This window comes from Vanessa tameamea, chromosome 9 (assembly GCF_037043105.1).
Source record: "Vanessa tameamea isolate UH-Manoa-2023 chromosome 9, ilVanTame1 primary haplotype, whole genome shotgun sequence".
NCBI lineage: Eukaryota > Metazoa > Arthropoda > Insecta > Lepidoptera > Nymphalidae > Vanessa > Vanessa tameamea.
Genome location: NC_087317.1, coordinates 821,976 through 839,522, shown reverse-complemented (window position 1 = coordinate 839,522; position 17,547 = coordinate 821,976). Strand labels below are relative to the sequence as shown.

At 31.4% G+C, this 17,547-nt stretch overlaps 2 protein-coding genes across 4 annotated transcripts in view; one reads left to right on the top strand and one right to left on the bottom strand.

Moving 5' to 3' along the window:
* Window positions 1-17,547, bottom strand: part of LOC113402857 (uncharacterized) — a 95,373-nt gene that overhangs the window by 14,895 nt on the left and 62,931 nt on the right. The window lies entirely within an intron of this gene.
* The window catches only part of Stv (starvin), a 29,371-nt gene that overhangs the window by 8,419 nt on the left and 3,405 nt on the right, over window positions 1-17,547 (top strand). The window contains exon 1 of one of the 3 annotated variants that reach the window (XM_026643204.2): window positions 3,424-3,450. The exons of 1 other annotated variant lie outside the window; for it this stretch is intronic. In XM_026643204.2, coding sequence (XP_026498989.2) covers window positions 3,439-3,450 — 12 coding nt within the window. In that variant the 5' untranslated portion in view covers window positions 3,424-3,438. Of the gene's footprint in view, window positions 1-3,423; window positions 3,451-10,176; window positions 10,389-17,547 lie in introns of those variants that run through there. One more of the 3 variants, XM_026643203.2, reaches the window with a different exon arrangement.

Below are 17,547 nucleotides of genomic sequence, written 5' to 3'. Positions count from 1 at the left end.
GATAAAGTCTAAAATAACTCCATAGTGATTAATAACGAAGTTTAAAAAATATTCCGTCATTAAATTTGTTTTCAGCGGCAAATTTATTTTGAGTTGAAAAAAAATCTTTTGAAATCGTTGCAGTTTTTGAAACATATAAAGTCGATGCTTAAAGTACTTTAGATGTATCTCTTAATATATTTCTTCTTTCTAATTTATGAATCTTGGATTCAATGAAAAAATTATAATAATTTGATGACGTAATCGGTCCAACCTCTTAGAAGGAAGTCTTTATATAATTTATATTATACTAGCTGACCCTATGGCTTTATACGCGCGAAATTTATAAAAAACAAACTTCCAATCTCTGTTTCACTCCCTTAGGGGTGGAGATTCGTAAAATCCGTTCTAAGCGCTATAAGAAACCTACCTGCCAAATTTTAAGTTTGTAGGTGTGTTAGTTTCTGAAATTTCGTGATTAATCAGTGAATGGTATTTCGCTTTTATATATAATATAGATTAAGATAACATATTAAGTCCAAGTATGTATAAGATATACCTACTCATGATACAATACGCGATTCGACCTGGTGTGATTTATAATCGTCTCGCATTGCATTATAATTGCGTGACATAATTATAGCATGACACGAATATTTTTCATACCTATATTAGTATTCCTACCCGCCGCCTCACGTAACGGACTACTTAGTTGTTATTCAGCCCACGGCTTACTTAGAATCATTTCAGCACTAGCAAACTGTTAATATTCATTGTGATCTGTATGTATTTAATTTAATTAATGACATCGTATATATTTTGATTATCATTGACAGATGGGCTAAGATTTTCTCTTCAATTGAGAAGTCTTAGATCATATTACGCCACGTTAATTCTAGTCCGAGGTTAACAATCGTATCGATCATCGTCGAAATACAAATTAAGTACGCGAAAAGTTTGTGGTACCTTATTTGAAACTGCACTTTGATATAATGATCCACGTTTTATATCAACTGAGTCATTTTGACAATGCAGATGCAGAAAAATGTTGGGAGCGTCCATTGTAAAACTGACTCGATACGAGTTTTATTATGTGAGCCAGTGTAATTTCAAACACAAAGAACTTTACAACTTAGTCTCGCGGTTGGCAGCGCATTGATATTACATTTGTAATATTGCAAATATCTAAATAGAGCATGACAGTTAATTTAAATATAAATGTTATAAATAATATAAAAATATGACAAAGATGGAAACTTGAGAGAAGAGAAACGTAATAATGATTATACGATACTAGCTGAACCCGCGCCATTGCCCGTCATGAATTCAGTTTGTGATGTGAGTACTTCAACTTGCATACAACCTCTAAACTACAAAAGCGTAACAGGCAGACTGTATCAGCAGGAGCTACTTCCACGTTTATCAGATTAGTCTCAATTATGATTATAAGAAAAGCTACTCACAATAAAATCAATGAGTCAGCTGTAAACGATGTAACGACAACACTTGGAGTGCCACAGGGCTCCCACCTTGGCCTTCTTATTTTAGTCATTTTTATAATACACTTATTGAACTATAAAGTATTATTTGAATATGTGTTTATAATATTAATAATGAAATATGTAGTCAATAAAATTTAAATAAAATTTAATTTGATTGCTAGAATGATAATGTCTTTTAATAATATCACACAACTTTTGTAACTAACCCCTTCTGTGTCTATATCTATGTTCTATGTCTTATATCTCAATCTTTGCATTAATAGTCAGTCAGTCAGTATTGATTGAGAAGTTTACTACTACTAATTCTACAAAACATTTTGTTTTTTTTTGCATCGCTAGTATTCCTAACATGATTGTATTTTCATGAGCACCAATTATACGCAGTTACGTCTTGTCACCATTAATAAAAATACCTTAACTACTAAAGCATTAAGGAGTAAAATCGAATGTTAACGTGGCATTATGTTTTTAAATCGTTAAAAAGAGGTCCGTTTGCGACGCCATTTTGAATTGTAAAGACGTAATAAATTAGTAAGTTACGTAAGAATCAACACATAATAACTATAATTATGATTTGTCGTGAAATAGTTCTGATTCTTACAGCTCTACGAATCTTAAGCGCAAGGTTATTAGTAATTGAATGGTAAAACAGAAAGATGTACAGTGGTGATCTTATAGATTTAAAAGTATTATGTCGTAACAACTACCGAATCTTCATCTCCATATAAATAAATAAACAAACAAACAAACGGCGTACTTGAATTACGTTACAGCATTATATTTCATATTTCATACGAATGAGGTTAAGGAGTCCGGAGCCGCAATAACCTGAAGTAATGTTACATTAACTCTACCTTTACGACCAATAACGATTTCGCTTTCAAGATTGTTCTAATATTTATAATAACATGCGGTCATCCGGCAATGGCGCAATAGTAACTCCGTTATTCATTATTATGGTCGATACAATAACATATTTATCCGCTACAGTAGGGTTGACACGATACTTAAAACTTGTTTGTTTTAAACATGTCACTTATCTCTTTATATAATTAGGTTCCGAACAGTCAATAAATATAGTTTTTTATAGAAATTAATATCACACAAAGTACACTGTATATATACCAACATATTCTTCTAGTTATATAGTTTTTAAAACGTATATAATTGAATATTTTACATGGATCATGATTCAATTATTTTTTTCTAATACACACATGGCACATGTTAGAATATGTAAATTTCAAATGTTCATAAAAGTGAAATTAGTTTATATACCATTGGTCTTTGATACAGCTCTAACGTAAATTACGCTGCGCTATTGCAGTATGAGTTAGTTAAGAACTAGGACCAATCACTCTGATGGAAGCGCGCGTAGGCGCTAATGATTCACGACTGTGGGCCCAAGGATTCGCCTTTTACTGCACGTGTCGAGGAATAAATGCGAGGTGTGCACGTGTCCCGCTGAGACCTCGTCGACAAAAAAAAAGACTAATATCAATTTAAACTTTCATGGTCTGTTCATGAATATAACATAAATAGTCTTATTTGCTTACTTTTCCTACTGTCAACTTGACTTAAGAGTAAGTATTTAAGTTGAAATTTGTCTATGCCGACGCGACGCTACAAAATGTTCATAGTGCATTGAGGATCATAGTGGTTACAAATGTACGAGCGTCAAAAATACTCAAAAGTATATCATAGACGCGAGACATTCCGATATACGACTGCTCTTGATCTTCAGCTCGTCAACAGTGACGCAGGAATATAATTTGTAGAGTTATTCCAAAAGTTCTATTTCGGGGTTACGTCTCACCCACCCACCTTGCATGCAAACGCAGAGTCGAACGAGTGAGCTCTGCTGGAGGCGACTTATCGAAAAAATTAAGATAATTCCAAAGAAAAACGACAATATTGTTATATACTCGTACGTACGTCCGATGATGAAAGTTTGAAAATGAAGCGAAACGTGAGTACAATGACAGTTTGTTAGTAATCGTACAATATATTCGTTTTCAGTGTTTAGTTGGTATCACCGCCTGTGGTGTTGCCAACAATTAATATTTATGCTCAATAAACCGCGGTATTAGATCCTCATAAGAAATGGTTTTATTATACGATGATAACTGTTGTCTCTTTTATTGTGTCATCATCATTATTGGGTAATGGCGCAACGTTTTTTGGATTATAGAACTGTTTGATATTTCTTATTAGAAGAATTCCGTCCATGGAGAACTAGGAGTATTAATTGATTATTACGCAATGTATTTATGTGTTACAAAATTTTAAATGAACACTGGTATTTAGTTCTCAGACACAGGGCCTCCTACGTACGCCCCAGTTAGCTCGTTTATAGTTTAGTGATTAACCCTGAAGTATTTTGAGTTTAGAAAGGACTGTTTGTGGTATAATTCTATATTGGCCATATTGATACTGTTATATTCACTTTGAGTTTTGTAGTTTTTACAAGACAATCTAAAAAAAGGAATGTAAATCTGAGTGCTGTAAGTGTTTACTGAGTTTCTTTATAGAAGCCTTATTTTAAATACCTGAACAGATGTGGATGTATGGGGTATCGTCAGCATCCTTATCTCATTAATTCATCATCTTAATATAATATCAAGTTGAATTTTCCGAAAATATTTTGTTTGGTACTTACCTATAACGACACTTGCCCGTAATTAGAACTGGCAAACTTTCCTAGGGACTTGACGTAATTTTAAAGGTATGGTAGGTACTAATTTGTCGAGTAATTTTATTTACATTATTTTTTAAGTCATAAGTGTTATTGGTGTAATTTTCTATAAACTAATTTTACATATAATACAGATGTTTTTTTAAATTATTATTAGCTTACCATAGTTTTAATTTAGTTTTACTTTTCATGATGATTCCATAAGAATAAATAAAAAAATTAAAAAGATATGTATAGAACTTGCAATGTAATGTTTCGATATATACATCGTCAGTGGAAAGGAAGAAAGGCTTAGGCGCCAAACTGGTATTTTTGGGAAATGAGGATTAGTAACTCAACTTTAAACCATATCGAAATTTACAATTGTAATTTCAGTAGTTCGGGATGGCAAAATAAAATTATGTTTTACATTGATGCTCCAATCTCTCTATATTTCTTTACAATCCCTCACAATCATCCAATTGTTTTTTTTATAACAGCTCAATCCTTTTTAAAATAAGAAATAGTGTTACATGTCAGTATTAAATGTTATTCCATATAAAATAATATTCATGAAGGTTGTACAAATGATTGATCAATTAATTAAAATAATAATTGTATAATAATAATAATAATGTGATATAATTAATGATATAATGTAATGACATAACACCATATTGGGGGCTAGTGCTAGTCGCTAACACAATATATGTTTTCAATACATATTAAATCAAATATATAATTTAGTAGGCTCATAAAAGCACTTTGAATCGACATGTTACAGTGTTGATACAATGTAAAGCTACCACCAGTACGAAAAGTAGTTTCTACCGATAGAACCCGAACACCGTAAGAAATGCATTAGAAGAAACGAGATGTAAATGTCCCATTGGTGGACTAAAGCCTCCTATTCTTTAGAGGGAAATTTAAAGTTATTCCACCACGCGGGTTCCAATGCGGTTTGGTGGACAAGCGTGTTAAAGATTTTTATATGACCCATGCAGGCACATTTTAATTTCAAAACCGAACACGAAATAAAAAATCGATGTATCAATGCGCCTTTATTATAATTTATTGGAATGATTTGTATTATTGCATGTCGATGGGTTTGTTCATTGAATAAGGAATTGTATTGCCCGTTGTGTTCCGAGTCTCGATTCATTTGATATGCTCTCTGCGTATATTCTGATCAGGGCAACGACCGTTCATTAGCCATCGATTGCTGCCAAAACCAGACAGCTGATCTATGGTAATGTGAGATATTACATAATTATAAAGATAAAAGTTAATTTTCATTGAATATTTTATGTAGTTCTGTGTATTGTTTTTGTATTGAGTAATTTATAATTTAATCAATATCATATTAAATTGATATCCCAACATGTGCATTTTATGTATACAGATTAGCGTAAATGGTTATATTTTTTATGTTCAATATTATTTATTTAATTACCAATTAGTTATATTAAACAAAAATATACTTATTCAATGTCGCATATCACATTCTGACGCTATGTTTAGTTTTATGTCCACCTTTGAACCTTGATGAAGCAATTTAATATGCGTTTATGCGGAATTAATTTATCATCTCTATGCTTTAATGACGGTAGGTGGTAGCATTCAGTCAGAACGTCTGACCGCACACAGCATTGATTTATACAGATTACTGTGTTCATAATTCCGGTATTCATGTTTAAATCAGGGTATTAAGTCAATCAGAAAAAACCATACAAATGGCTACAGTCGATTCGATTTCACGTGCCGTACTACCAAGTACGGTAGTAATGGTAGAAGGCGTAAATAATTTAATTTTATGTTTATGGAAACATTAATGTAAGTGCATTCTTTGGAATGATTCCCAAAATGCCATTTTTAGCTAGAATAAAGAGCTGGTCGGTCAGGTCATATTTATCGGACGTTCTGCCATAATTTACCTGCCGGAATGAATATTGTTAGCGTATAGTTTTGTATAGACGCCCCACCATGAAGGACTGCTTAGGATTGTGTGTAATCTAAGTCGGTCGTGGGTCCCATGTATCCCCAAGTTACACTGGGAAAACAGGAATGGTCGTAGCTAAAAATATTTGGGGATGGTCAATTGAAAGTAATCTATTCTTGGCCAGTTGAATATATTTGAGACATATAGGTCCGACTAAAAAAATCGGCGCAATATGATTTCGAATTTACGAAAGATAAATAAATTACTTTTCCATTTACTTTTTTTTTTTGAATTCGTATATTTCTAATGGTTTTCAATTTTACTTGCGTACGATTTTGGGGGTGTCATGACCCGAATGACCGCTCTCGGACCGCGACTGTAGGTGATACGCATAAAGATTATGCACCGAAAAAAAAGAGTATAAGAAGGTAAGAAACAAAAGTATAGTGCTTGCCTGCCATTCTACTGCAAACAAATAATAATATTTTTTCCTAATACTGAATAAGAAATATAATATTTCATACGCGATGTATCATATTCATACAGGTTACTTGATACTTGAAATCCTATAATCCTTTATGTATCATATCGTAAGTATAATTTGTCTTAAGGATTATAATTATATAGCTTTGTAATTAGAACTCATTCAAGTGTTTGGTTACTTTCGACATTCATAACAGTATTCATGTCTAGATGCGACTCCTTAAGTATGTTGCCAACTTTTGTAATGTTTACCAATGTGGTAATTCCCATTAGATATTTTGTTTTATAAGTGTTATCTACGGTATACTAGATGCCTGTCTGAAATTCGTACGGGCTAAATATTGATTTAATACAGCGTTTTGTTAACCTATGAGTTATAAACTTTCATCAAACATTCCGTTCTTAAGAATTGATCGAGATATAGAGCTGAAAACCATCCAGACGATTCCATAAGTACCAAATTAATATCTACATTTTAGTAGAGAATTACGAATACACGCACACCAAAACATTATTAGTAATTCACATATATAGAATATTCCGCCGAGATGGCCCAGTGGTTAGAACGCGTGCATCTTAACCGATGATTTCGGGTTCAAACCCAGGCAGGCACCACTGAATTTTCATGTGCTTCATTTGTGGTTATAATTCATCTCGTGCTCGGCGGTGAAGGAAAACATCGTGAGGAAACCTGCATGTGTCTAATTTCAACGAAATTCTGCCACATGTGTATTCCACCAACCCGCATTGGAGCAGCGTGGTGGAATATGCTCCATACCTTCTCCTCAAAGGGAGAGGAGGCTTTAGCCCAGCCGTGGGAAATTTACAGGCTGTTTATGTTTTTTATTTTTATAGAATATTCTGCGTATAAAACAAATATCTTTTTTTTTAAAATTTTAAATGGACTTGGATGCGACTGTGTTACTTGATTGTTAGTATTCAAAAAATATTAATACAGTTCTGCTACGTCAATGCCGTCAAACATGGGAGATGTGGGCATTAGAACCTTCCTCCTCATCCTCGCGTCTGTGATTTGACTGGCGTACTCGCCTCTATAATTTTACCTGTAATGTATAACAATGCATGTATTTTGTTGAAGAATATAAAATATAAATGTATTATTATTATTTTAAACGGCTACACATCGATGCGTAGTTACACTTTGGTAACGTCATGTTATAAAATTGTATTGAATGTAGAGTGACTCTCAGGTGAGAATGTGTTTTCGTCGTTTTTAACTAGTTAAAAAAATAAACTGTATATTTTATACACAATTTGCATGAAAACCTGCAACGAATATTACGTCTAGTTTTTTTATCATTTATTTTTCTTTAAAATAATTAATTAATAATTATCATTGTTGTTATCAATATGAGCGCAAATTTATTTTACATGTAGCAATTGGGAAATGTAAAAGTAATTGTTTTTCTCATACGAGACGAATACCTTATCCAAGGAAGGATATAGATATATTTACGACTAGCCGTGCCCGCGACTTCGTGCGCGTTTGAATTTATTAAAAAAAGCGTGACTTTATTATTATTTTACATATAATTCTAAAATAAAAGTAGCCTAAGTTACTCCTTATTACATCAGCTATCTGCCAGTGAAAGTCCCGTCAAAATCGGTCCAGCCGTTCCAGAGATTAGCCGGAACAAACAGACAGACAAACAAAAATTGTAAAAAAATGTTATTTCGGTATATGTACCGTGTATACATACATATGCATTTAGTAAAACGTAAGACACTCCAATATAATTATATGTATAGATGATTACTATGACTTAATATAATACGTAAGCTTTCCGAAGACTGAGACTTAATAAACCTAATCTGTAGTACAAGGTGGAATTCTTTCCCCATTGGTGGAACACGTGGCATCTTTTTTTTAATAGCATCCATCATTTATTTTATCATATTATCAATTTATAGCTCTCGATCATAGTTTTTTATTTCGTTATTATGCTAAACGAACTTTATAATAAATATTCTATATTTCATTCTCTTTTTAGGGCTATTTTAATTGATTTGACGTTAAAAACTTTTTTGGATAAATGATGATAATGTAAGCTCTACAGCTTGAATATGAAAAAGATTTACATATTTTTCATATTTGTGCAATAAACAGGGCATCAAATCTGAGATATTAACTAAAAGTAAGAAATGAAAAAGCGATATCAAAGTAAAGTTTTGATATTTTACCTAATAAAAATAAGAATCGCTGTATGTTTTTGTTAATTTGAGTTTTTTGTATTTCAGCACTTGAAGTGCTTTTAGATGTGTCATTAGTTTAAGTATACTTTTTAAAGGAGCATACCTACGTTATATTTATACGATTCAGTGTTGTAGCGTCTCTTCCGCATGTTTAAGAAAATGTTATTATTTTTAGACCGTCTGCACTATCAATCGACTCCAAATGAAATGGATGCGTTGGATCAAATAATTCTTCTTTTATTCTTATTGCATATTTATATATACATGAAATTGACGCATGTCATGTCAAGTCGTAATTTAAAGCAGATGTAACTGTAAAACGCATTAACTTATATAATAATATTATATACTAAATATCTGGTATACTGAAGTTGTGGCATAACTTGAATGTAAATCTTTCAGTAAGGCAAACAACAAAAATGTCTACAAATATTTTACTTTTTCTATAAATTTATTTATTTATACTTTATTGCACCCAAACTTAAAACTAAAAATTACAATATTGAAACAAAAAGTTGCATGAGGTGCAACAGGCGGTATTTGTATTTAACATATTTAAAGCTATAGAAAAATTTAACATTTTTATTCATTGTTGTCGATTCCGTACAGAATATTACTTACATCATTCTATGAAATCAATTTTCCTTTATAAGTTATTAGATAGTGTCCAATTAATTTGTACTTTTTAGTCGTAGAGCAGAAATAGTCGTGCCAAGTGAGCCAATGAGACGAATTTTAAAGTCAATGTCATATAGTATTATGGAAGTAACGTCTTTTATTGAACGTCAGTAAAAACAGATACGTGTAAATATGTTTATGTACTCCAATAAAAAATGATAAATTATTTATGATTCGTTCCCATAAGCACTCAAGGGCCATCGAAATTTTTTGTCGAGGATGAAATTTTCGAAGTAAATAAATATACACGTTCTGTCATTGTGTTTCATATTGTCACTTTAAATAAATTATTGCGAAAATGATTCACACAGTAAAAGTTGGATAATACTTTGTGTAACTTTTGTCCACAAATGAAGCGCTACCGTAGAGCCGTCAGTGTTTAACTTGTCCGTTGTTAGTGTTTCATTTACTTAATATTCCTAAAATATCAATGTTCATACTGTATATTTAACTACTCGAAAATTCTTAACCCAATCTGTAAATGCATACATTCCTTTCAGGAATAAAACAAAGACCTTGGTATTACTTCAGAATACATTGCTCGTTGTTCATTGTAAATGTCTCCTTCCTCAAAATATTTGTTGCTAAAAAGCGGCAATGTAAGATTACAAATCGATAAACTCATATGAAAGAATGCTCGAATCAATGGGCCGTAGCCACGCTTCTCTCGAACAGTCCAGACTTTTCGAGAAATCTATGCGTTTGTATAAATACAACCGCTCACGCTACGCCAGCTCAGTTCATATTGAAACAGTGAGACGGCATTTCGCGTGTAGTGTCTTATATATTTTTACGATAACTTTTCGTATTGAAGTGTTGTGTATTTCTGTGATACATTCCAGTGGTTTTTTTTTGAGATATGGAATCACCTGTTGTTTTGGATAAGCCTCCAGAATATTACGGGAACGCTACAAATGAGGTAGGTTATTGAATAAACATATTCATTGATAAATACTTCTAATTTATAATTACATCTTTTAATGAAAACTTTTGAAATATTCATTAAAAATAATATATTGTAATTAAAGAAAGGTGAAGTAGAAGTTAATTGATCGTTTTATAAAATGAGTCCGCCTTAGGACTTATCTTGGACCATTACTTTGTAAACCTTATGATTAAGGTGTTTTCGTTTTGTAGCCTATAGTGGTGGCGTATCTCTAGTGGATTTGACTTTATTTACTCGATAATTTCTAAATTATAATTGATTTTTTGATGATACAAAATTGGGTATATGGTAAAAAGTTAAGTTTTTATCGTATCAAAGTCTAAATAGAAATTAATGGACCGTGTGCTTATCGTGCACCGTATCTTAACGCATATACAATTCCCATGGACATTAGTCACGTGGGAATTTTATTATTCCAAATCTTTGTTTTAACTCAAAATAAAACAAAATCCATGTAAACAGTTACGTCGCGCGCCGGTCATGAGTCAACGGCGCGCGCGCAGCTGTTATAGAAACTCCATTTATAGATGTGGGTTCTTTAATAAATAATGTTTTCTACTGAAGTGGCCTTTGGTGACGAGGTCATTGAAACGAAATAGATGGTACTTCTTTTTTGTAAAAAAATATATATTTAGCACTAAAACTTTTCAGAATAAATAGTCTATGTAAGTAGATCACTTATAAAAAATATAAATAGTGAAATTAATAAAAATCAAGTCCGAAAACTGTTGTAATTAATGATTAAATCTAAAAAAATGTCTTCATAGTTAAAAAACTAATATTTTGAATGTTGGAAATTGTGTTTTTGATCGAAATAAGAAATTTATTTAGTCTTATTAAAAGCTTATTTTTATATTCTTGTAGGAATGCACTAGTCTGAGTCTGTATTAATAATAAATTCATAATTGATCATAATATCAGCTAAGATACTAGTAATATCATAACATTTTTTATTTAGTAATTTCGTCCAAAAACATCTTTAAAAATATTTTTTATTTGCTCCTTATACGAAAGTAATTTTATTATGTAATTTAAACATGTATATTGTATCATCACCAACGCCAAAAGAGTATGTAAAGTTCCAGCTAAATCGATGAGGTGGAACTGGTTAAAAGAATCAGATACAAGATTTGACGTACATACCAAGCAGGTCAAGTTAATTAAGTTTGTAAAATTCGGAAATTTATGCTTTAAATCTGAAAATGTTATGATGTGGAATCATAAAAAGCGCGAATAATAAATGATCGTGAACGTTATCGGCTTTACCTAAATGTTTAGAGGTAAAACTTAAGTTGTGATGCTGCCTGGTAATAAAACATGCAGACACACTAAAGCAAATACAAATTAAAGATTAGATACACAAAAGGCACGGACAATATGTCTATGGCAATAAAAAAACAAACAATTTAATAAAATTGGATTATAAGTTTAGCAATGATGTGCTCCTGTTTCCGAATCATTAATGACGGCCAGAAATTTTACGTTACTAAGTCCGTAAGTATGTATCGCTTTGCTGGTTTTTGAAGACATAGTAGGTATTTAACTTAATCAAATCTCTTTAAAAGCCGTCTTACTTAAACGTTCACTTATAGGCTCTTCTGTTGCAGATAATTCCGCGTCTGCGTAATTTAACATTTTAAGTGCTGCTCCAAATACAGTATTGATAGGAAGGCGCCGTTTCTGAATGCAATTTCGGTTTGATTACATCGTTACTGTAACTGTTTTGTGTTATTCAGGGGTTCATAACCAATTGAAATGTTACAGAGTTCCGCTTTAGTTAACATATGTAGCGTTGTGAGTGGCTACTGAAATCGATTGACTAGGAACGATTTTGATAGTAATTAAAACATCGCAGCGTTTGTTTGTCTTGAGTTTTCGCTCTTCAACTATTTTTAATTAGTCAAATAAGTATATTAATTTCCTTATCACCTTCATGTCACCTTGAAAAATGACAAAATGTCACACCAAAATTGGAATGCATGCAGAATTAATAATAAAAGAAAAAACTTAATTACAATATATAGGGAAGGATCCCTATAAACTATTGTTACCACCAGATTTTTTAAAATCTATTCGTTCACCTCGTTTTTGTTTATTAAACTAGTTTCAATACTAATATCATATATTGATAAGAATAATCTTGACATAACACTTGAGTGCTTTGTAAACAAAAAAAATGTAATATTTATATAGCGTGTAGCACCGGACAAGTTCATGGATCGTCCGCGAAGACCGGCTTCGTGAAATCCTCGTTTCAAGTAAACACTTTTCTAAGTTTAGCCGATGATGTCAGTGCCGCTTGGCTTAGAAGGTAAAATATCGACTACAAACGGTCCGGCGTCTCTGTAATGCGTCACATCGCCTACGTATACGATGCAAATACGGTATGACAACGAGAAATCATTCGAGATTAATACATTATTAGTATACCTGTAATCACCGGACGTGTCTCCTGTACCATATAAAGCACGGCCTGTCCTTTTCTTATTAACCTCATTATCGCGACAGAGACGAAGACGAATGATAATTGGTATTTCCTTTTTGTTAATAATTCGATTATTTTTTATGTGATCACAATTTGTAATGTAGTTATCACTTGCAATGTTTTCTGCATCTTTTCCGTAGTCATTTTTTTTTTTTTTTTAATATAGGATAAACTTTAACTATATTATACTACCTTATCGATAATCAACGGCATACGGAATGTATCGTATTCGATTAATGTTCTCAAAGGAAATTCTCTCTCTCTCTCTGAACTTATGAAATCACTTTGAAGTCATCGTGCTTAGTCACTTATTTTTTAGTCTTATTGTATTAGCTGTCTTCGTGTAACGAAGTCGATGTTAAATTAAAGCGAAGATATTTGCAGGTCAATGACTTATTACGGTCATATTCAATATTTAAATGTCGAAATTATCAATTTTAACACATGTCCACTTTTTATGCTTTTCAAACAAGTGCCACCTGATATTCAAAATTATTTGGTCCAATAAGCATTTACATCGTAAGAGGACCGTTTCTTTTTCCTTCAATATGTTATATTTATTTTACTGACCTGATCCCGGATTTGAATTTCGATCTGTCGGATATTAAGCAGCGGAAAGGATAGAGGGAATTACAATTTTAAAAACATGAAATGTCTTACAAGCCAGAGGAATTATTACTTATTTTATTATGTTTTGCTATGGACTCACTGCTGTATCTAGAGATTAAATCTTTAAATTTGGATACCTGCACCTATCTATCTATATTTATAATATTTTTGATATTACTCCAGGGATGCTGATCTTGTTTCTTATCTAAGAAAAATTTCCATTTCCAATAACATAATAAATTTAAAAAATGACTATATCTTACTTAACACACGCAGTCTTGTATATGTAAGATTATATAATTATAATATGTAAATATAAACAAATCATTTACTATAATCTTATGAAATGTGAACGTATAATTAACAGTTAAAGGATTTTTAGTTTTGCACTACAGTGTTTCATTAAACTTGTAACTGTTCTAAGACACATACCTGGTCTTTTCCAGAACTACCAAAGACCGACTACCCTTGCACTGAGTAAAAGTCGGGGACAAGTGCAAATGTAGATTATTATTAAATACATCTATATACTAGCATGGATATGTAATTAATTAATAAAGAAAATGTTATGATATAAATATAATTTATACCCTATAGCCCTCAGGAATAATGTTAAGCTTTCTACCAGAAAAAAACAAAATTGGAATCTGTCATTATTTCTGTAGAATAGCCCTTAATAATAATTAAAAAAACAAACAAATTTTACCCCTTAATAATGTTTGTATAGATATATATACAAGAAAAATATGCTAATATTATATATATGTTAATATATATATATATATAATGATGTTTAGAACAATATACACTGCCTTATAATGTAAGTATCAGCGGGATTTATTACCTTAACTTAGGACGGATTTCGGAAACTTAAGCGATCTATACCGCTGTCTATAATCGTACCTGATATTTATTCAGATCTCTCGCCGCTGACGCAGTTCTCATCTCCTACACGCGCTGATGTCATCCGCAATAAAAGAATTAAATAACAGCTGCATAAAATTAAATGTTTACTTTAAGGACCCGTTCGTTAGGTAACCTTTGTGAAAGTTTCGACGTGGGTTTGGTTGGTGCGTTGCGTGTTTTTTATTCTTGACCGAATAATGATTTAGATCCTATTTATAGCAGTTTTTACTTTGGTATCATTGCTAATGTGTATTTTTTTAATGTTCAAATATTTCATAAAACACGTTTATCTAATTTATTTTTTTACATTGATCTAATATTTTTCTTAAATCAAGAAGTATTATGAATGTGCACATTCTATAGCTACTTAGTATAGATTTTTTTTTTAATGTTGTATTTTATGTTATATTAATTTTATGTCCAATATGCATGTAATTAGAAGCTATACTGAATCTTACTCATAAATAATTATAGAAAAAAAAACGACATACACAAACGAATTGAGATTTTTTCTGCAGTTTTTGAAGTCGGCTAAATATAGTAAACATTGAAGTCTGCTCGTTACGCTAAATATCAATGTTTAGCATGTGGTTGTGATGTTATCGTGTTAGAAATGCAATACTGCTCATAGTATGTCATAAATGATATTTATTAATATATATATTATAAAATGGTATATTTAACATATCGGGCCATAAAAAGTAAAAACTTTTAAAGCTTTCTTCTCATTCAATGATGGTTTGAGTTTAGTAAATCACGCAATGCTAGTTGAGATATTTTCCTTCACCGAGCACAAGATGAATACAAACACAAATTGCACGTGTTTACGTGTAAGTATTTGTTAAATAAGTACGTGAATAGTCAGTAGTGCTTGCTGGGTTTTCAACTCGAAAACACACATAAGAATAAGATAAAAATATTCGTAGACTTGTTGTAAATTAGATTATTTTCTAGACAGGAAAAAAATATATATTTTCTACATAAATATAACTTTGTTACGATTATATTATATTTATAAATAAATGTAAATGCATTTAACATTCATGAGATTTACGACATTAATACCTGACAATCTCCTGTTGCTGTCAAGTTTATTGACTAGTATAGAACATAAAGTTATGTAGTTAATTAACGCTGGAAAATAGCAAAGTTATATTTTCCTTAGATCTGTGTAAATTTTATTAAATAGTTAATTGAATTGAAAACATGAGTTATTGTCGATTCTATTCACAAACATCGTACGTTAGCAATTTTAGTTGCTGACTAGAGATATTCGTCCCCTTTACCCGAGCGAAGTAAATATATACATATATACTTATTTATTTTTCACGTTTGATTAATCCCAAAAACGTATTTGACTATACTTTAAATGGTTTCCTAAAAACAACGACACTTAACGGGTATGTTTGATTAAATGAAGATTTCCTTAAAATTTCAATGCTCTTGTACCCAAAATTTAAATCGTAATCATTTATATTTTACGACAATTTTTTTCATTGCCGAATTAAACATTGATACGCCCACATTTTTTGTCATGAACAATACCTTCTAAAAAGTAAAAGGAAATATTGTATCGTACAAACGAACGACAATGTTTTATTAATATTAATATGTCCTCCCGTAAATTATGCTTTCCTTATTAGGATACCAATTTATTACTTTTGTTTTCTTGTTCAGCTAGTGAGCCAGTATGATCCAGTGGATAGAACATATGGGTCTCGAAGGTCGAAGGGTTATGTTATTTTTTGTTTATTGTGTACTTATCTGGACATTTTTCAAGACTCTGTAAGAATATTTGTGTTTGGCAGAAGAAATTCTGAGACGTATATTACAATTTTAAGTGATTATTTATAAGGCAAAACTTGTAATTGGCTGATAATTATTCATAATTATGTTATATTCATTACCGATGGATATATTTTTGGTAGGGATATGTGAAAGTACGTCGGGGTGGGAAGAGTACCTAATAGTTAGGTGTGTTCGGATTTAAAGAGTAAGTGAGACAACATGATGTCCAAGATGTTATGTTTATGGTGTATTCAATGTTTATATTTTCAGCGTCAGTATCACGTGCAGAGATTTCTTACAATCATGTATCCCATTCGCCTGTCTGTCGTAAAAATAAAACGTAGATTTGTGTTTGTTTACTATGGTATAGTTGGCATATTTGTCACTTACTTTAGTATACCATATCGTCATACGTGTCAACGAGATAAGCAAATCCATGCACGTGACTTAATGTCCTTAATGTGTGACTTTACATGTCCTATCCTTTTTATTACATTCGGACTGCAAACTAACTTTGCAAGTGGTTACGCTTGTACCAATAACGACTTCTACTGTCTGTCGAAATAAATTCTTTATTGTAAGTGTACTCAAGAATTAAGCAGACGGAACATAATGATTACTTTACTTTAAAAAATGTAGTTGAAACATATTTTATTCATGTACCAAGTAAAGAATAATGTAATTGACAAGATTTTTAAGATAAATTAATAAACATTTTTATATAAAAAGGTATTTTAAAATTGCTATTGTAATTACAATTAAATGTCTCATTAAACTTGATAATCGTAGTTTCACGGAACTGAGTCAGAACAATGGCGCCTCTCAAGAATCGGTATTTATACTATCAGTAACAATACCCGACCCTTCGGTAATTAAGTACATATTTATTTAGGTATTGATGTCGCTGTAAAATACTGTCATTACTGTACAAGGTATATTAGTCACTTGTAAGGATTTTGTAAGCATTTCAACTTTTGGGCAACTTAGCGTCGAAATATGAACGCATTTACCCAACTGTAGCGAAACCAGCCCACGCATTCCTTTAATGTATTAGTTTTAAACTACGTATAGATTCAAATATGGCTCTCTTATAAATCAAAATGATAAATAGACGATTTTTTACCAAATCTTGTCCAAAATAATATCTTCTGAGTAACGTTGTTTGTTGTTCCATTTTTTTATATATTTGCTATAACACACTCATTCAGTAGCTACATCAAACATTTCATAGGCTCATTTCGTTTCCCTATATGTATATTGAAAATATAATTTGATGGCGCAGAATAAGAAAGTCAAGCAAATCCATAAATATTATATTACGTAAGAAATGAAAGTAATTTATTT